This window comes from Hemicordylus capensis, chromosome 1, assembly GCF_027244095.1.
Source record: "Hemicordylus capensis ecotype Gifberg chromosome 1, rHemCap1.1.pri, whole genome shotgun sequence".
Taxonomy (NCBI): Eukaryota; Metazoa; Chordata; class Lepidosauria; order Squamata; family Cordylidae; genus Hemicordylus; species Hemicordylus capensis.
The window spans coordinates 49,858,835-49,879,858 of record NC_069657.1 but is presented as its reverse complement, the minus strand read 5'-3'; the positions used below and the strand labels follow the sequence as shown (position 1 = coordinate 49,879,858).

Here is a 21,024-nt window from a genome sequence, read left to right as displayed (position 1 = left end):
AGAAGAATAAGAGCAATCAAGGGGCTTATATTAAGGCTCCCCAGCAGCCTAAGCAACATCTTTGATTGCATAGTGAGCCCACATGTGCAACAACCAATGGGGAAAAATAACACCTTCCCTTATGGCAATGATATTAACACCAGTGGTATCTCCAACAATAATATCAAACATCAATGTCAGTCACAACATCAGACTGGCAAGTCATGCTCAAGCATGGCACCATGTAACATCAGACTGGTAGGTGCTTCGAATAGTCCAGACCGGTTATGCCATCGAGTTCAAGACATTGCCAGTCTATGAAGGCCTGAAGTTCATACCAGCAACAGCAGCATTGATAGAGGAAATGGAGATACTGCTAGAGAAAGGTGCAATCTCTCCAGTACAGTTGGCAAGCAGTCGCAGAGGATTTTGTTCCCGATGCTTTCAGATCCCCAAAAGGGATGGGGGCATTTGCCCAATAATGGACCTGAGGTGGCTGAAACTGCATGTCAGTGTGAGAAAATTCCGGATGATACAAGCTATCCTGTCTCTTCTACACGGGGAGGAATGGGTTGCAGCATTGGACCTAAAGGATGTGTATTTTCACATTGGCATACAGGAAATTAACAAAGTATCTGAGGTTTACGGTGGGAGATAACATTTACCTGTACAATGTGCTACCCTTTGGGCTGGCGACAGCACAAAAGTATTTACCAAATGCATGGCTGTGGCGGTGGCACATCTACGCACACTGGGTGTGACAATTTATCCTTATCTCGACAAATATCTTTTTCTGACAGCAAAAACAAGAAAAGATTCACTTTCCCAGATAAATCGTGTGACAGCTCTCCTGGAAAGGTTGGGCATCCGAATCAACTGGAATAAAACACATTTAGTTCCTGTCAAAAGACTGCAATATATATGTGCGGTTCTAGATATGATTTGGCAGAGGGCTTTTCTGCCGGAAGACCATTTTCTAAGGATATGGAAGTTGGTTCTAGCAATACAGTTAAACCCAGTTCAGAGGGCTCAGGCAATTCAAGTTCTAATGGGTCTGATGGCCTCTTGAATAGCCATGGTTCACTATGCCAGATTACACCTCAATATGTCAATTACACATGAATTTTGCCCAAAGTGTTCCGTGCAGGTGCAGAACCTATGTTTTGAATGTTACAGCATCACTACCAGACCACCTGTTTTTCGCCAGTGTAGGAGGGTATCTATTAATATGTACTGACACACCCACGTTCTCTTTGGAAACAGGATCTCTGACTTTTGCCATCCCATGATGCCCTAATTCAAACAGCATCCAGTGCAACTGCTAAAGTGTAGGTCTTGTTTTCCCAGTGCCCTGCCCCTGAAAGAAGAGGGGTTACTGCATTTATACTGGTGACAGTTTCTAAAAAACATGCTGCAGATGCTGCGGCATGGATGGTGGTCACCAGATCCTCATCCTTGAGGAAGGGGTGTAGCTGAGAAAAAGGCATTCTTGACCACTGCTGCTGTCTGAGCTACTAGGAGCAGATAAACCCACCTCCCCTTAGCACACATGCATCTCAATTTTTATTGCCTCCATCTTTTCTGGATTCAGTTTGTTAGCCTTCATGGAGCCTACATACTGATTCAGGAAAGTCAGTGCTGCTGCTTCCTCAAAGTTAGAATTAAATGTGAGGATACCACATTCCAAATCTTCAGATTTCTTCCAGCAGTTTTATATCACTATTAAACATTATTGTTAATGGAATAGGAATTTGAGCATCCAAAAAGATAATTTCCATGGAATGGAACATTAGCCACCCATTTCTACCTATTATTGCTAATGCATATATTCCCCCCTTTGTAGCAGCTCATGGTCTGAAGTCTGGTTCAGATATTTATAGATTTCCTTCCATACAGAGCAACCTTGAAGACATAGCCATGTGGGAGAAGTAATGTCTTACCCATGACTTCCTGGCAGCATTTTGTTGAAACAAAACAAACAAACAAAAAAATCATTTTACGGGCATCATACTTGCACAGATCATTCCAGGAGGCGACAGCCTTATCTGTGTCTATGCTGCATCGGATATTGCTTTCCTTCCATATCAGCTCTGTGGATTTTACCTGACTGCAAGAGAGCTAGACAGGAAAGTGTTTTGTACAAACAGAAGTTGAATAGAGATTGCTAGTACAAAAGAATAAAAGTTAGGTATTCATTCTGGAAAGGTTTAGGTGTTGCATGTTACAAGCATGCACCAGTGTTATTTGTTTGTTTGAAGAACTTTGGGATATCTCTACCCTTCTCTGCCACTGAACTTCATTGGGTGTATGTTGTAGGAAGATATTAAGATGTACATTTGTTATGACAACATCTGACACCATTATTTACAACTGTTACTTTATAGGTTTTAATTATTTCCCCTCATTTATCTAGGCCTCTTCTGAAATGCGTTCTGAGATACCAATAGAGGAACAACCTATCAAACCTACTCCAGCTGTAATTATAAAGCCGCCAGTCTTGTTTCGGAAACCTACCCCAACAGCTGCCCCAACGGCCAAGCCAACCCCTACATTAGCAAAGCCTTCTGCCCCAGCAGTGAGGGCACCTGTTCCGGCTGCAAAAGCCCCTCTTCCAGGAGCAAAGCCACTTGCTCCATCAACACAGCCAAATGTTCCAATCCCCATTTCAACAGCAGCAGCCACTCAGGTTTCAGCTCCCTTGGTAAAGTCATCATCTACCATGAACCAAGAGCGTTGGGATGAGGATTCTTTCCATGGACTTTGGGATTCTAGTGAAGATAAAGGGTTAAAATCAGAGTACAACTTACCTACATCAGAACTTGGTTTCCCTTCTTCAACAGTCCCAGGGTCCCTTCCTTCAGGTATGCTGCAACTTTCCAAGCCACCAGTTATTCAGCAGACTGTTGATTATGGACATGGACACAGCCATGGTCAAGGTGAGTATGATTAATTTTGTTAATGCAAGCTAATGCTTTAATTATATAAATATCCCAAATATATAATAATATAATTATTATATTATATAAAATATATAATTTTATATAAAATTATATGTTTTATAGAAAATATAGAAATAATGTATATAAATATTCATCGTATTCGTATTATGCCTGCACCATAAAGGAAACTTGACTAGTACTCAAATAATGCATTGGAATACGTTCAGTTCATTGAAAATGAAGCCTTGAAAGCACCTTTTATGTTAAATATCAACAAGGAAATTTGCTATTCACTGAGATCCCTATCCTTTCAATTGTGTGTAGAGGTTATTAACTTCTGTGTGAAGGGCTCTTATTTTTAATAAATAATAATAAAACTTTGTTAACCACCCCATAAAAAATTGTTATCTGGGTGGCTCACAAAACAGCATTAAAACATGAAATAAAAAAAATAACACATTAAATAATAACAAACAAACAAAAAATTGGGGAGGGGGATACAAAATACAATACAAAGCAATTTAAAAACTCCTTTTAAACACTTTTTACTCTTCCCTGAAGAAAATGTTGCCTGCTTTAGATCCCATATTGATAAATAATAAAATGCCAATTGATAGTCTCTGTAAACAGCAGTATTGGACCAGAAGTTACCATTTTAGTGTGTGATTTGAGGGAAGGTTTATTAGTTTGAGGGAAGGTCATCAGTTTGTAATTTGGTCACATTCTAAGCAACTATTAAAAAGTAGTTATTACAGCACTGCTCTGGAGTACTTTTTATATAGGAAAAAGTTGTGTTTGGGACTTTTTAGTTTAGAGAGAAAGTTATTAAAGGGTGTGATGACAAGTTTATAAATTATGAATAGTGTGGAAACAGCATACTGGACTAGATTGAACTTGGCATGGTTGAGCAAGTTCAACCTATTTACATTTTTGAGGCTTTTTTAACCTTCAGCAGTGCCTTTTTGTCAAAATACCCTCCTGTTTTTGGCAGGTTGCTGCTGCTCCAAAACATCTGCCAAACCGTTCCACTCATACCATCTCTACTCACAAGTAGCAAGTGGAATTTTGGGTAGTTGTGAAGGTTTACCCAGTAGAGAACCTCTCCCCTCCCCACAATTAATAATATGCTTTTGGTGCTTTGCATATCTACTCAGAAGAAAAAAGTTAATGGGTTTCCCCTAGTTGCATCTATGGTTTGTTTTGGAAACAGACATGATTGAGTTGCAGTGTTGCTAAGGAGTTTTTTTCATGAGCATTTTAGCTAGGTAGTGTCTGTTCTAAATTTAATTAAACATTGTGTTTAGTGCAATTTATTGATCTAAGTGATTTAATACAGCTCAATTCTTTTTAAAGCAGCAGGTTCCCTTTATCTCCCTTGGAGCCATTGCCTTTGACTAAAGACAGGACAAATTACTTGAAAGATGGGCTCTAGAATAATTTATTTAATTACATTATTGCCAATTTTTATTTAACAGATATAACCACCTGTAAAGGTGGACAAATTCCTTATGGGGAGCGAATAACTCTGCGTCCAGAACCTCCTCATGAGAGACAGTCCTTTTCAAAAGGTGGGTATATATTTGGTGTTTCTGAGATGTCTCTTTGAAGAAGACAGCCATCAGTTTGATATTTGGTAGGTTCCTTGCTGCTTAAAAAAAAGTGCATTTGCCTTAGGGATGTGCTCAAAATGAATCGCAACACAATCCATTTAAAACCTAGGAGCTTTGCACAGCCCCATTAACACAGAGGAGAGCAGGTCCATACCTGCTCCTCCTCTGCTTGCCACCACTTTTGTAATCTCTGCACTCCCCCCAGCTGTGATGGTGTGCTGGTAGGGCACCTCCCAGCTGCCACTGCATGATGCCAACACACACATAGCCTCTGCACTGGCACACAATCATAGTTGGGGAAGCACCACAATTATGGAAGTGGCAGCAAGCAGAGGAGGAACAGGTATGGACCTTCTCTTCTCCATATTAAAGGGGCTGTATAAGCTCTCAGGTTTAAAGAGATTGTTCTGTGATTCGGATGCCAAATTGCATTTCAAGCACATCCCTAACTTGCCTTTTTTACAATACAGTGATTTAAATACTTTGAATTCTTTTAAATATTTAGACCTAGAGCCATTCTAGACAATGTACAGAAATGAGTTGGCAGAATTCTGGACCCTACTACTTCAGACTGTAGATGTGAATGGTAATTTTTTAATTCACATAGTACTATTTCCCATGGAATAAACTAGCAAATCAAGGAGGGGGTTCTGGTAACCTTTCTTTCTGATGTGCTAGTTCTTTATATGCAAAGATTTTTTTAACCTGAGGTTTATTCAAAAATGCAATCTCTTTCTTGGAGTTTGAAGTGGCTCAGCTCAAGAATATGGCTATCTCACTCTACTACTTCATTCTGTATAACTGCTGAACAGCATTTTGATTATTTTGACTTCTTTTTCCAGAGCATCCAAGCCAGCGTGATCGATACATGAAAGAGAGAGAAACTTACTTTGAGCGGCAAAATAATACAAATATAGATCACAGAGATTTCAGGAGGGAACGAGAGCCTTATAGGGACCGTACTTCCGGAGACCATGAACGGGAAAGATTTGAGAAAGAACGTTATCTGCGGGAAGACAGGTATGATGACATGTGATTATAATAGGTGCACAGAAACGTATCTTTTTAATGGCGGTCATCTGAAAGTCTTAGATTGTTGATGTGAAAATAGACTCAGGCCAAAGATAAAGTACACCACCTAGAGATGTACATATCAGGCAGTATAAAAATATGATTGATAGATAGATAGATAGATAGATAGATAGATAGATAGATAGATAGATAGAGTTCAAAATAACCAATAAGAGATGCTTGTTGTCTAGTGAGCAGAGGACCACAAATTTCAGCTGAACTTAGTAACTAACTAAGCATGGTTTCTGGTAGCCATCAAGCTAGTAGCCATTAAGGCTTGGCTTTCTCGCATCCTTCTAGCTGGAAAGAAAATGCATCCCTTTTATACTTGCTGCCCTTCTTGTGACCAAGTATGCTGAAGACCTTTCCTGCCAGTTGCCAGAGTTTAGTTCCTATTTTCTACTGGCATACCATATCTATAAGCTAAACAGCAATTTATTGACTGCTATAGAAGCTTATGTAGTAGGGCTAGCATTTATATATATTTCTCAAAGGCGTACCCGTCAATAATCCCATGTGTGGCAGCTCTCGCGAGAGTTCGTGAGTGAGCTGCCAGCAGGGGGAGAGGAAAGCGGCAGCGGAGGCAAGGCCCAAAATGGTAGCGGTGGAGGGAGAAAATGACAGTGGTGGGCAGGGAAAGAAAACGGTGACATGAGGTGGGGGGAGAACTAGAGGCACAGATGCTCTGCACCCTGCCCAGCTAGTAACAAATTTTATTTGTATTAACAGCAGTACTGTAATTTGTTCTCTAGTAACTTCTTGAGCTTTGTCTGAAAGAAGGGATAAGCTAGGAAATAGCCTCCAGAGGTTTTCTAGAAGCCAGTTAACATATCTTATACAAGGATATGTAATTTGGGGAGGCACACTAAAGTATGTGTGTGATACCCAGTAGCAGCGTGTGAGTTGGTAAGGAATTAGCAAACCATACTAGACATATCCATTTTTGTGAGATGTATGTTATATGGAAATTCATGTGATATTTGTTGCAAAATGCTCTCCCCATTTAACAGACCATCTCCTTCACGAACTCAATCTTACCGTGACAAAGACCATACAGCCCCGAGAAGGGGAGGATTTGAAAGACAATCATATGAAAGAAAGCCAGATCGTCCTCCCTATGATCATGGGCCTTCTATGTTTGGAGGTATACTTCTTCAACTTTGAAGAAATATTAAAATATTAAGGAATTACAGTGCCACCTAATGGCGCAGCAGGAAATGACTTGATTAGCAAGCCCGAGGTTGCCAGTTCGAATTCCCAGTGGTATGTTTCCCAGACTATGGGAAACGCCTATATCAGGCAGCAGTGATATAGGAAGATGCTGAGAGGCATCATCTCATATTGCACAGGAGATGGCAATGGTAAACCCCTCCTGTATTCTACCAAAAGACAACCACAGAGCTCTGTGGTCGCCAGGAGTTGACACCAGCTTGATGGCACACTTTAACTTTACCTTTATGAATTTGACTGGTGCTCTCCTTTCATAAAACATTTGTAATTGTTGAAAGTGTCTTTTAATTATTTGGCCCTTCTTGATTAAAAATAAATTAATTATAAGAATAATATTTGTTTTGCTTACCAGTATCTTATTGGTCAGGATAATGCAACTACTCGGCTCTACCCTGGCTGGTTGTTAATAGCAGTAAAACCCAACTCCTGCCCCAAGGGAATATTCTTTGATGTAATCCTGTATTGTGCTTTAGAAAATAATTAAATTCACAGAAAAATGATGAATTAAGCACTTACATATATTTACTTGCATAAATTATTCTGTGTCTGATGGTTTGGGAGAGGAACAGTCAGAAAATGAAGCCCTGGCTCCTGTCCCTGAGATATATCAGTCAAAAGGGCTGCAAACCTTCTGTTTCTTTAAAAATAAATCTGTCCTTGTGCGGAATTGCAGATTATACACTACCAGAGATGCAGGTTTTCTTCAGAAGATGTTAGTATGCAAATTTTCATGTTGCCCTAAATAGACTGTGACCCAGTTTGTCATGTTGCTTGACCTATACATTTAGATCTGGATTGTAATCTGTTGGCATTCATAAATAATGGGTATTGCACCTGCGCAGGACCTCGCAGATAGATTTGCTAGCTCCTTGTGGCGCCCACACTTCGGCCCGTGCACTCGGCATGTCCATTGATATCAGCCATTAGGGCACCATTTTGACAGTTCCTTTCTGACTACTCTTTAGCCTTGGATCAGTTCTATAACAAAAGAGTGATAGTTAATTATTATTTTTGGCTTTTGACTTGGACTGGCATAATTCTCTACTACTCTTTGGTTTCGGACATTGGCTTTGTCATTTTTGGTGATTTTGGAATGGACTTGGATGGTTATTTGGATCTCGGACTGTTCAAACCGCTTAGCATGTATTGAAGCAAATGGACGTTGAGAAGACCTTCAAGAGATGCACGGAGTGCAGTGGTAAACTTCCATCTACCGACCTTCATGACTCCTACCTCTTATGCCTTGAAGAGCATCACAACCCAGCAGTGTGTAAGAATTGCACGTCCTTCTCTAAACAAACCTTGAGGAACCATGCCCTTCATTTACACGCTGTGCTCTACGAACACGCTGTGCTCTACGAACACGCTCTCTGGCCACTACCAAGATCTTCATTGAGATCACTGTAAAAGTCAGTGTCAGGGACTGTGCATGCGCAGTCTAAATCCTCAACACCTTCAGCTGCCACTTCAACGATGGAAGCGGTCTTTAAGCATTTGAAAGAGCTCCCTAAGGGTTCCTCTGTGATGCACCGACAGAAGCACAAGAAAAAGTGCAAGTCTTCAGATGAGGATTGCTCTCCTCCCCCTTTGAAGGAACATAAGAACGTCTCCAAGTTTCCCTTCAAGATCAACAGCAAGTACTCCTTTGCCATGCCCCCAATAACACCAAAGGATTTTCTGAAGTGCTCCAATGAAGTTTATGCTAAGTCCACTACAATCACTAGACAGCAACTTAGCACCTTCGAGCGCTTGATGGAGACTGAATCTCGCACAGTGGCAACTGCATTCTCCTTTCTGCGACATGCTTGGCTGAGATCCACAACTCTACATCATAATATGAAAGACAGGATTGAGTGCCTACCTTTCAATGGCAAGGGCCCATTCAGCAAAACTACAGATAGTACATAGGAAGCTGCCATACACTGTGTCAAGACCATTGGTCTATCTAGCTCAGTATTATCTTCACAGACTAGCAGTGGCTTCTCCAAGGTTTCAGGCAGGAATCTTTCTCAGCCCTATCTTGGAGAAGCCAGGGAGGGAACTTGAAATCTTCTGCTCTTCCCAGAGCAGCTCCATCCCCTAAGGGGAATATCTTGCAGTACTCACACTTCTAGTCTCCCATCCATATGCAACCAGGGCAGACCCTGCTTGCCTAAGGGGACAAGTCGTGCTTGCTACCACAGGAAGTTGTGGAACATATGAAGCTACCTTTTTCCAAGTCAGGCCATCAGTCTGTCTAGATGGGTGTTGTCTGCTGTGATAGGCAGTGACTTTCTTAAGATCTTAGGTAAAGGTTTTTCCTGGCACTGGTTTTATTGCTGTCATGAATGGAATTTTGAGCCTTCTGCATGCAAAGTATGTGCTCTGTGACTGAGCTAAGGCCTCTTCAAGCTTCTGGAGATGAGGTTTGTGATCACTGAGGTTATTTGTGTGTGCTTAGGAACATAGGAAGCTGCCATATACTGAGTCAGACCATTGGTCTATCTAGCTCAGTATCTATCCCAGAGCGGCTCCTTCCCTCAGAGGAATATCTTACAGTACTCACACTTCTAGTCTTCCATTCATATGCAACCAAGGTGGACCTGGTTAGCTAAGGGGACAGGTCATATTTGCTACCACAAGACCATCTCTCCTCTCCTTGTTCTTGTTTTGGAATCTCAAGAAATCCAAGTACACGGCAAAGTCTTTCACCACTGCTGCATCAACTTATTATTCAACACGCAATCACCCTTATGGACGCCAGTGCTCCACCTACAAACAGCAAGACCGCAAGGACTATAGGAAGCCATATAAGCCCTACCAGCACAAAGGCTTTGGTCCTAAATCAAAAACTCAGAGATGCCATCCCAACAAGGATTCCTCCAGTCAGTCTCTTTGATGTGGGAGACTGTCCACCTTCACTGCCTCCACAACCTGCCAGTGCATATACCACCAGCTTGGCTATTGCCAATGCCATCAAACTGGCAAGCTGTGCCCCAGCATGGCACCAAATAACATCAGCTTAATGAGTTCTATACATTATTGCTACTGGCTATCCAATAGAGTTTGCCAGTGTTTTGGGGCATGAAGTTTACAGCAGCGACACCTACTTTTCTGGAAGAACTGCAGGTTCTGTTGGAGAAAGGGGCTATTGTCCCTGTGTGGTGGACACAAAAGACAGAGCAGATTCTACACCCACTATTTTCGGATCCCAAAGCAAGATGGATCTCAGATGGCTCAATTTGTATATCGATGTACGCAAATTCAGAATGATAACATTGCAAGGCATCTTACCACTCCTCTTCTCAGAAGAATGGCTTGCAACATTGGACGTCAAAGTTGCATACGTCCACATCAGGATTCAAGAAAACTGCAGGAAATATCTAAGGTTCACTGTAGAAAACTTCCACATCGAGATTGAAGAAAACTGTAGGAAATATCTAAGGTTCACTGTAGGAAACTCACATGTAAATTTACCAATACAAGGTGCTCCCCTTCAGATTATCCACCACTCCGAGGGTCTTCCCGAATTGCATGGCCATGATCATTGCACACCTCAGAATGCAGGGAACAGTTGCTTTTCCAAAGCTTGACAATTGGTTGCTGGCAGGTCAGGACAAAAAAGAGTTACTTTCACAGATAGGCCATGTATTGAGCCTTCTTTAAGATCTCAGCATGCAGGTCAACTGGAAAAAATAATATCTTGAACCTGCAAAACAGATAACTTACTTTGGGGCACTGCTGGATACAAAAACACACACAATATACTTATTGTGAGAATGCTATCTTCAGAACCAGGAGATCATCATTGTGTTCTGGAACAAACGAACACAAAGAGCATGACATATACAGTGCCTACTATGCTTGATGGCGTCCTGCAACTGAACTGTGCCTCATGCCCACCCCTAAGAATGCACAAGATCCAGCTATGGTTCCTTCAAGTATTCCGCACAGTTTCGACAATCAGCAACTTCACCATCACGAGTGGGAACTCAATCAGAGCTACCTCCAACACATTTTTCTAATGTGGGGGACCCCACAAATCAACAAGTTTGCTATGGCGGAAAACAAGAAGTGCCCACGGTACTGTTCAAGGGCAGGTCTTGGGAAGGGTTCCATGGGAGATGCCTTTCAGAACCACTGGCAGAAGGGTCTCCATATATGTTTCCTCCACATCCCCTCTTTAACTGAGTAGTAGCGAAACTTCTCCTAGACAACACCAAGTGCATTCCAATCACCTCATAGTGATCCTGCCAACCATGGCTTGCATTGCTACTCAGACTGTCCAGACAGACTTTTTACCACTTGCCTCAAAGTCCCAAACTGTTTACTAAGGACAAAGGAAAGGTGCTTCATCCCAAACTAAGGGCTCCACGCTGAACAGCATGGAAGGTCAGTTACTAACTAAGATTTTACAGAAGCCATCCACTAGGTAAAACTATTTGGTTTAAGTGGAAGCGCTTCAGTGTCTATGCTGGGTCACCATACATCAGGTGCTCCTATACATTATATACATTACCTCCTTTAAAAACTAAGGCTTAGCCAATGTTTCTGTTAAGGTCCATCTTGCTGCTCTGTCTTCCAAACGTGAGGGCTGGGATGAGAAAACAGTACTTTCACATCCCAACTGCAAAAAAACCCCAAGAGGAATTAATAACTTATTTCCTCCTGTGCATAGACCTGTGGAACCGTGGAGCCTATCCTTTTTACTGTCCAGTCTGACGGAGAAGCCCTTTGAGCCACTTGCCACTACATTTCGCAGAGATAATCATCTGAAAAACATTAGTTTTAACTTTAAAATTGCCAAGCTTCCTTAATATTGCTTCTTGGCCTTTTTCAGCTAAGATCAAATGTAGTGTAATTGAATGGCCTAGTATTGTATTGGCATCCATTCATTGTTACTAGTGTAATGTACGAAATCATGAATTTTTAGGAATGGGGAAATTTTCTGTGGAAAAATAAAGTATGGGGGGAAATTCCACAGTAGATTTTCAACCCATCTCTGTACATGACTCTGCTTGCAAAAAAGAAAATTGTCCGTTAATCCCTGTTGAGTTTGCTTGCGTGCATGCTTTACACATTCAAAATATTTATATATATTTAAATATAAATCCCCCCCCCACTTGTGGAAAAGAGATTAAAACTTCCCTAAGCCACAGATGTCAGTGTCCAAAGCTTATGACTTGAATGGAAAAGATAGTATGCACAATAGTGCTGGATTTATTTTACTATGCTAGCTTTTGGGGTGTGTTTTGTTCTAGTTTACAAACTTCATTAATTTATTTCATCCAGAAATGTATGTTTCTCCAGATATGAGAAACCATGGCTATTGAAGCCTATTGGAAGCAGAAATGGCAGTCTCCTGGGAACTGTGGTCTCTTAATTCAGACTAGATTTGTACTTCATTATATTTTTCCTTCTTGTGCAAATTTCATGTTAAGGTGACCGGAGAAATTACCCTGAGGATAGAATAACAATTTCTGCTCCATCAGTACCCCGGCAACCACCCCCTGCACCACGTGTAGAGAGAAAACCAGAATCTAAAAATGTGGATGATATACTGAAGCCACCTGGGCGGGAGAGTAGGCCAGAACGGGTGAGTACAATAGATTTCTAATCTTAGGCAACAAAATGTATAAGAAATGTGCACTTCTAATAGGGTTCAAGTAGCATGTAATATTCTGAAGTAAATTGCTATGTCTTCCAAAGTCTTGGGCTGATCTATGAATCTCAGTCACAGTGTATATCCTTTTTTTTAGGTCTGGGTGTAGTTCTGCTCTCCATGTGCACAGGGAGGAGGAATTAGCCTAGTCCTTCTTGCCCTTCTCCTTGTAACAGTTCTCTCTCTCTGAGGCATGCCATGAGTGGCATGTAAGAGGAATAGTTGGCCAGACCAGTCAACTTCCCACACTATCTGTCACGTTCCTGTGCCTCTTGCTTCTGGTAGTCATAGTGTATACAACTCAATGGGAGGAACAGAGAGCCTCAGATTTCCAGTGCAAGGTGCAAAAGCTCCTGTTGACAGGGGTGCAGCAATAAACCAGATCAATACATGTGGCCCAGTGTATTGCTGCACACCTGGCAGTGGGAGCCTTTGCATCCTGCCCACTGCACAGTGAGATCTTGGATGACACCATATCCCCAGATTAAGCTATAGGAGAGCCCACTGTAGTGGATCCTTGGGAAGGTTTCAGTTAATCGTTTATTTTTATATACTTATTTATTTTTTATTTATTTTTTACATTTATATCCCGCTCTTTCTCCAAGGAGTCCAGAGGGTGGGTGTGTGTGTGTGTATACACACACACACACACACACACACACACACTCAATCGAACAATGATAGTGGTTGAAATGTATTGAAAATGAAGAATATGGGAATAGGTCAATTTTGTAATCAGTAAAATCACATCTTTATTTCAAAAAATATTTAAAGAGCCTTTTCCGATATTTGGCAAGAAGGGGGCGGCAGGGGACATTTGGAGTGCTGCAGGGGGCGGCCGCCAGCCGAGGGGGCTTAGCTTGAAGAGGGCGGCAGGGACTGGGAGCGATCCTGCCGCCCCGTTACGTATAGGAATGGAGGAGCCCGAGCCGCGCCAGGGGAGATTGAAGCCGGCGGCACCCTGCCGCCCGATTACTACAAGAATTACAGTTACTATGATGGAAGGGGTGAGTAAGGCCCCCCCCCCGTTTTTATTGGAACCCCCCACCCGAACCAAAACCACCTGTGTCCGGACCGGTCTGGAGGCCTTTAGAATGGCCTCCGAACCAGTCCGTGCATATGACTAGCATACTCTCCATATGTACCTTGCAACATCTCTATTTCCTCAGATATACCCTGTGTATCTTCCCAAATTCCTGCTTTAACAAAAATATAGGTTTTGCAAGGTAACCTATCTTGAGTACCAGAATTATATAAATTACTAGCTGGGCCAGGCACAGAGCATCTGCGCCTCCGCTGGCCCACTGCTCCCCCCCCCCCCCCCGCACAGTTTCTGGTGGGCCGGCCAGCCGGAAAGCCGGCCTGCCACCTCCTCCAACCTGCCAATTCCTGGCAGCCAGGCCACCCCGCCACTGCCACCTGCTCCTGGCGGCCAGCCCGCCACTGTCTTGTTTGTGTACTAATGACACTTCTAACATCATGTATTGACCCTTATTGTAGGGTTGAACTGGTGCAGAATTCTAGGGAATCACATTAAGTTAAATCAGGAGTACTCTTTTTTTTAGCCTACTTTCCAGTAGGCTTATGAAATCACCCAGCATTCTGTATGTGTGTCCGTCTGCGTGTCCCACCCTATCAACTTCACAATGCCTAGACCAATATGAACCGAATCGGGTAAAGTTGTAGGGACGCATAGGGACACCTCAATGGCGTAGTTTGTGATGATGTAATCCCAGTGTGGTGTAGTGGTTAGAGTGCTGGACTAGGACCGGGAAGACCTGAGTTTAAATCCCCATTCAGCCATGATACTTGCTGGGTGACTCTGGGCCAGTCACTTCTCTCTCAGCCTAACCTGCTTCACAGGGTTGTTGTGAGGAGAAACTTAAGTACATCGCTCTGGGCTCCTTGGAAGAAGAGCGGGATATAAAATTTAAAAAAAAAAAATCCACCCCCATCCAAGATGGCAGACACATAAACTTGTATGTGCAAGTGGGCTAACTTGTGAACCACCTGATTTAAACCAAATTTGCTACAGCTGTAGGGACACATAGGGATGCCCAAATGGTGTGATGTGTGATGATGTCATCCATTCCCATTCAAGATGGCGGCCATGTTAACATCTGAGGTGCAAGTGGGCTAATTTGTGGACTGCCTAACCCATTTGAACCAAATTGGGTACAGTTGCAGTGACACTCAGGGACACTTCAGTGGCATAGCCTGTGATGATGTCATCCACCCTGATTCAAGATGGTGGGCGCGTAAACTTTTGAGGCGCAAGTGGGCTAACTTGTAAACCGCCTAACTGATCTGAACCAAATTTGCTCCGGCTGTAGGGGCACATAGGGATACCCAAATGGCATGCTGTATGATGATGTCATCTACCCCAAACCCAAGATGGCAGACGCATAAACCTTTGAGGCACAAGTAGGCTAACTTATGAACCGCTTAGCCGATTTGAACCAAATTTGCTACAGCTGTAGGGTCACATGGGGAAGTCTCAATGCCGTAGTTTGTGATGATGTCGACCACCTCAATCCAAGATGGAGGATGTGTGAATTTTTGAGGCGCAAATGTACTAACCTGAGGACTGTCTAACCAATTTGGACTAAATTTGGTACAGTTGCAGTTAGTGACATACAGGGACACCTTAATGGTGTAGTTAGTAATGATGTCATCCTCCTTGATCCAATATGGCGGATGCCTGAACATTTGAGGTGCAAGAGCTCTAGCTTGTGGACCTCCATTTGAACCAAATTTAAACCAGTTGCAGAGACAGAGGAGGTAAAGTAGGCTGATTAGTTCTTACTAGAACAACTTGTTTGGGTTTTTTTTAATTAATAGTAAAACTGTGGCAGTGGTTTTAGTTTTGAGTGTTTCTACCCAAGGAGCTACAAGGAATTGACCTTACTTATTCATGGAGAGAGAATTATTTTGTCTTTACCTTACTCAGTAGGTGATCAGTCTTTCATTTATGCTGTCTTTTCTTTTAGATTGTCATTATCATGAGAGGATTGCCTGGCAGTGGAAAGACCCATGTTGCTAAGCTCATCAGGGTGAGTGAATAGCCATGAGCTATATGACCTCATTCTGTATTAGGGATGTGTATGAAGCATTTCAGTGCCCCTGATTCGAGGCACTGAAACACTTCTGAGCTGCACCAGCTGAATCGTTTCAGCGGGGGACAAGCGGGCATTTTAAAAGAAAAAAGGCCTGTCTTATCTGCTCCTCCTCCACCCACCGTTGCACTATCAGTATTAAATGTCGCATGGCGCAGCTGCAGTGCTACTCCCAGAGGCCCACAGGCATCGCCATTTGCTTGGTCAGCAGGATGTTGCTAACCATGTGCAGATGCCATTTATATGCCGATGCCACCTGTGGGCAGCTGGGAGCAGTGCTGCAGCTGCGCTGTGCGGTATTTAATACTGATAGCTTTGTGATGGGGCAGTGGAGAAGCAATGGAGGGGAAGGTAAGACCTGCCTTTCTCCTTTTAAAGCACCCACTCTCCACCCCCGCCCAGAGGTGCACAAAACACTTCATGGCACATCCCTAGTCTGTACTAAAGAGTAGAACTTGGATGCATATTAGTCACCTCATGTGTGCAGTTTCCTGTGCTTATAGGAAAGAAAGGGAGATAAATATAATATGTGTCCTTGATAGAAGAAGATTTTGGATTCTAAGTCATTGTTGGATTTACAGTGTATGTTCTTCCGTTTTTTATCTGTGGTTTGTATATATTGTTATTCTCATGTTTTTGTTGTGATCCACCTTGGGCACTTTGTGGAAAGGTGGGATATAAATTCCTAAAATAAATAATAAAGCCATGCCACACATTACTTACTCAAATTCCCTGAGTGCCTTCTCACATTATGATAGCGTGGAGGAGCTGGGTTGAATGAAATAAAAAAGCTGAAAACTGAATGTTCTTTTACCAGTTGCAAAGAATCTGTAGTGGAGATTCTGTTTGTTCTGAATCAGTTACAGTGGAGATCCAGACTGTGGTTTTTTCCCAATGTTTCCTTCCCAGGATAAGGAGGTTGAATGTGGAGGAGCTGCACCCAGAGTGCTCAGCCTTGATGACTATTTTATCATTGAAGTAGAGAAAGAGGAGAGAGATCCAGATACGAAGAAAAGAGTAAAAAAGAAGGTACTCAACATATATTCCAGTTCTAGCTTAAATCCTTGTAACTGATTTTCTCGAGAAGGCATGAATCAATGTACTAGTATTCACAGACACTATGAAGCTATCCCAGAGTGTTCTGAGACATACACACATATCAGGACATGCGCTTGCTTTGGTTTTCTGATCCAGACAGGATGCTGGTAATAACCTTGGAGTGCATGAGATGCCCTTGTTATGGAGAGATCATTACATGGTAATGTTTCAACTTTTGGCAGTTTCAAACTTCGGCATGGGGGGCGGCGGGGAGATCAAATGCAATTCTTCCACCAAGACCTCGTCAGTTGCTTACCAACCAACCAGTAAGCAACTGATGATGGTGTTTTTACATTGAAATAGTTTTGGTTTGGTTTCAGCTTTTAACATCTGGTATTTTATCTTTGTGTAATAAAGAGGTCTTGATGGAAGAATTGCTTAGAGCCAATATGTGCATAGCATCACCAACTTAACTGAATCCAAATGGTTTTTAGATGTGGATTATCCTGTTGACATAGTTGATGTTCCTATCAACACTCTGGTTAGTTATTAAAAATAAATATGGAGAAGACTAACAACGTGATCACTATTAGATGTCCTCTCCCACTGAAGAGAACCAAATTAGCTTCCTGCACAATGGCTAGAATATAGGAAAAACAGAATTAGATCTACTGAGCATTGGCTAGAGCTCTTCTGAAGGCCTACTTGGTGGCAGTGATGGCAGCAAAGAAAGTTTACTCCCCCCCACATACACACACACAACTATTGCATCTGTACAACGTTGTCCAGTAGAGCTTTTCTGAATAGCAAGGGGCCTTCTCTGTCTTGGCACCAAAGAAAATAAGGTACAATTATTAGTAGCCTGCTGTGATTTATTGCTAAGCATTTCGTGGATAAAATTACATCTATTCCAACCTGGACTCCGGTTTGAATACAGTAACAGATGCAGGATGCTCCCTGAGCCCTGTCTGATTGTAGTTGTTTAGATGAGTTTCATTTACTGCAGCCTGAGAATATAGACACACCTTCTCTGTGTTGACCTTTCTTAGCTGTTAATATCTAGCTGAAAAGTTACAGCTGGTTGCACCCAGGAGGTGATAAATGAGAGAGGAGATTATTCCAGCCACCTTAAAAGAGGCAGTTGAGAGCCCCCTCTTAAAACCCTGTGGTGAAATTGACCATATAGGTTTAATATGGTGTCAATATGGTCCTGTTAATATATGTCACTTGTATAAATCGGATGAGGAACTTGAGTTCTCAGACAGGATTGGATAGAGTAGGATGGAATGATCCAAGGAGAGAGTGGTGATTAGAAGGGGAGGAGAGCTAGTTTTGTGATAGTGAGCAGGAATTCTTCCCTTTGCTGAGCCAGGTCTGCCCAGCTGGATGGGTGACGACATGTTTGTGCTGTCTCCTATAAGATACTCCCCTTAGGGGATGGGGCTATAGCTCAGTGGCAAAGCATCTACAACATTGCAGTAGGTCCCGGATTCAATCTCTGGCATCTCCAGGTAGGACTGAGAGAGACTCTTGCCTGAAACCTTGGAGAAACAATGGCCACTCAGAGTAGGCAATACTGAGCTAGATGGGCCAGTGGTATAAGGCAGTTTCCTATGTTTCAAGGTCAGTCAGAGTGAGAGGGACAGTTGGTAAGATGCTGGCAATTGTATAAAGATTGGGAAGCTGAACGACCTGAGACGAGAGAGGGGGGCGGTTCGGTTCAGTCACGAACCCCCCGACCGGTTCTGCACATCCCTAGTTTCTAACTCATATTGTTTTCATACCTCATCTGAGTCTTGCCTAACCTTTCATTTTAAAACTGTTTTAATTAATGTTCTTATATAGAGCTAAAAAGTGCAGAATTGTTTTTTCCATACTTGTGAATGCCTCAATAGTGAATCAACAACAAATGACAGAAAACAGACCAATATAATAATACAAATAAGCAGATGACAGTACATAAACCATCTTTAACAAGAGAGATAATATGCATGAGTTCATAATCCTCTTCTTATTTATGTATGTCTTTCTGACAGGGGTTGCCTTTGAAAAGTATTTGGGAACTTAAACTAATGCCGAATGTGGTGGCTAGATTATTAACTTGTACTGACAAGTTACTCCATTGTTTAAAGATCACTTCTGCTTTTGATTTTATTGTCATTTTTTTGTTGCTAGTTTATTTCTAATTCAGCAGCGCAAATATACAAAGATATCAAGAAAAAAAGGTTAGATTTAATTATGTTCTGAAGCAAGACTTCTGGAACCATGTGCTTCTACTGCTATCAATTTTTCAGCATATGTGATAGCAGTAAGCTGGAATTCAGCTCTTTTAGAGAAGGATGCATGTCCTTAATGTTGTCTTTTGTGGAGCAGATTTTGGAGTATGAATATGAAGCTGATATGGAAGAGGTCTACCGTGCCAGTCTGTTCAAAACCTTCAAAAAGACTTTGGATGATGGGTTTTTCCCCTTCATCATTCTTGATGCTATCAATGACAGAGTACGCCACTTTGAGCAGTTCTGGAGTGCTGCAAAAACAAAAGGGTTTGAGGTAAACTTTCTTGGATAAACTGATAAATGGTCATTAGCACCTCTGAGCATGTTTTCTGTACCTCTATACCATGAGCATCAGCTCTGGGTCAGAGGCAGCAAAGGCAGAGCCAAGCTTGGATACTTGTAAGATCTGAGGCAGTTATTGCCAGGGAACTCCAGTAGTTTATAACCTGAGGTTGGTGGCATCGCTAGCCTGAATTGAAGCTGAGATGCCCGCCCAAAAACCCTGGATGCATTGAGGCAGCAAGGAGGGAGGGAAAGAAGACAGGCTGGAAGCAGAGTACAAAAAAGCAGAGAATCATAAAGGCAAGGCCTAAGCAGGATTGTTGCCCAAGCAAAGGTATTCAGACCTGACATGGGAATGTGTACAGCCCCAGACCACAATAGGTAGAACTAACAGGCCCTCTAGGGGTGTAGCCATGCTGGAGCCTGAAAAAGTAATACTCTCACTTGTCCCCTCTGCCGCCTAAAGTCGCAGCCCAGTTATAGAATCACCTGCCACCAGAGCCTGTATTTGCCTCCCTTTCCATTTTCAGAAACCAGACAAAAGCAGCAAGCTTTGCCTTGCTAAAACTGAACCAGTCTTTGATGTAGCTGCTGTGTGTTTATTTATAATGTGTTTATTACAGTGGCACAATCATGCCACTATAATTAAGGCAAGAAGAAAAAATAACATCACTTCCCTTGTGAATATCACTGATATATTTTTTCAGTTTTATCCCTCATACCATCTACATGTCCACAGAATTTTCTTTAAATTTCGCACGCACGAAATTTGCAACAACTGTGCTACAAGCACCATCAGCTCTGTGACTGTTGAGAGTGTTACTGTAATTGTCCTCTTAAACCGAAGGTTTTTTAATATTTGGATTACTGTATTTAGAATATTTTATGCCACTTTTAAACAAAATGTTCTCAAAGCAGTCTACACAGCAGAGGTTCCCTTGTTGGTGACCTCTGTTCAGTCCTGTATATGGGTTCTGCACCTGCATAGAACAGACCTCAGAATATTCTAGAGCTCCAGCAAAGGAACTGTTGCTTTGTAAACCACCACCACCCCGGAGAGTTTTGAGTGTACTATCAGTGCCATGAAAGGATGGGCTGCAGACCAGGAGATTCCCCATTGAGGTGCAGCTGATCCTGACAGTGGTCATGCCTCCCATATCAGCATGGGCATCCCAGGGGGTGGGGAAGGGGGCAGTTGGCTCTCCTCACCGCCTCAGATTGAGCCAATATTGCCACACTACTTGTTTCAGTTGCCTGTCCCCTGCCCAAGAATGCCAGGCGTGCACGTGCACACCCCCACACACCCAAAGAAAGTCCTGTGGACACCCATGTAATATCAACTTGGCCTATTCATCCTGTGCACATTCTACTTAATCAGTCAAGTGTACTTTGGAAAATGCTTCTTTTTAAAAGGATATTCTCTCCCCTGCTGCATTCTAGGTCTACTTAGCTGAAATAAGTGTGGACAACCAGACGTGTTGCAAGAGAAATGTCCATGGACGCAAGCTCAAGGAAATCAATAGGGTAACTGTATAAAGATGCAATGGCACAGAAATCTCTGTAGTTAATACCCTCAGCCCTGTGAGAATTGTTCATCATGGAGGAAGGCAGCAAAGGTCTCCCTTTGAAAGAATACTAGTTCTAAGAATGGACCTATATTCACTGTGCACAACATGCACCATTACGAAGCACCTTCCCCCACACACCCTCTTCTCCAGTCTGAAGCTCCCTGAGACCCTCAAAAATCCATGGCTGCAAGAAATACAATGGGTATCGCCCAATGCTGCACCATGCCAGACCCCCTTCTCCATACTGAAATTCCCTGAACTCCTCGGTAAGCCG

At 42.5% G+C, this 21,024-nt stretch overlaps 1 protein-coding gene across 5 annotated transcripts in view; it reads left to right on the top strand.

The window, feature by feature from the left end:
- Positions 1–21,024, top strand: part of YLPM1 (YLP motif containing 1) — a 110,923-nt gene that overhangs the window by 56,537 nt on the left and 33,362 nt on the right. For 4 of the 5 annotated variants that reach the window (XM_053307325.1, XM_053307308.1, XM_053307341.1 and 1 more), the window contains 9 exons: positions 2,393–2,915; positions 4,394–4,486; positions 5,371–5,548; positions 6,610–6,743; positions 12,250–12,404; positions 15,461–15,523; positions 16,496–16,615; positions 18,998–19,174; positions 20,623–20,706. In XM_053307325.1, coding sequence (XP_053163300.1) covers positions 2,393–2,915; positions 4,394–4,486; positions 5,371–5,548; positions 6,610–6,743; positions 12,250–12,404; positions 15,461–15,523; positions 16,496–16,615; positions 18,998–19,174; positions 20,623–20,706 — 1,527 coding nt within the window. The remainder of the gene's footprint in view (positions 1–2,392; positions 2,916–4,393; positions 4,487–5,370; positions 5,549–6,609; positions 6,744–12,249; positions 12,405–15,460; positions 15,524–16,495; positions 16,616–18,997; positions 19,175–20,622; positions 20,707–21,024) is intronic. The other variant, XM_053307331.1, reaches the window with a different exon arrangement.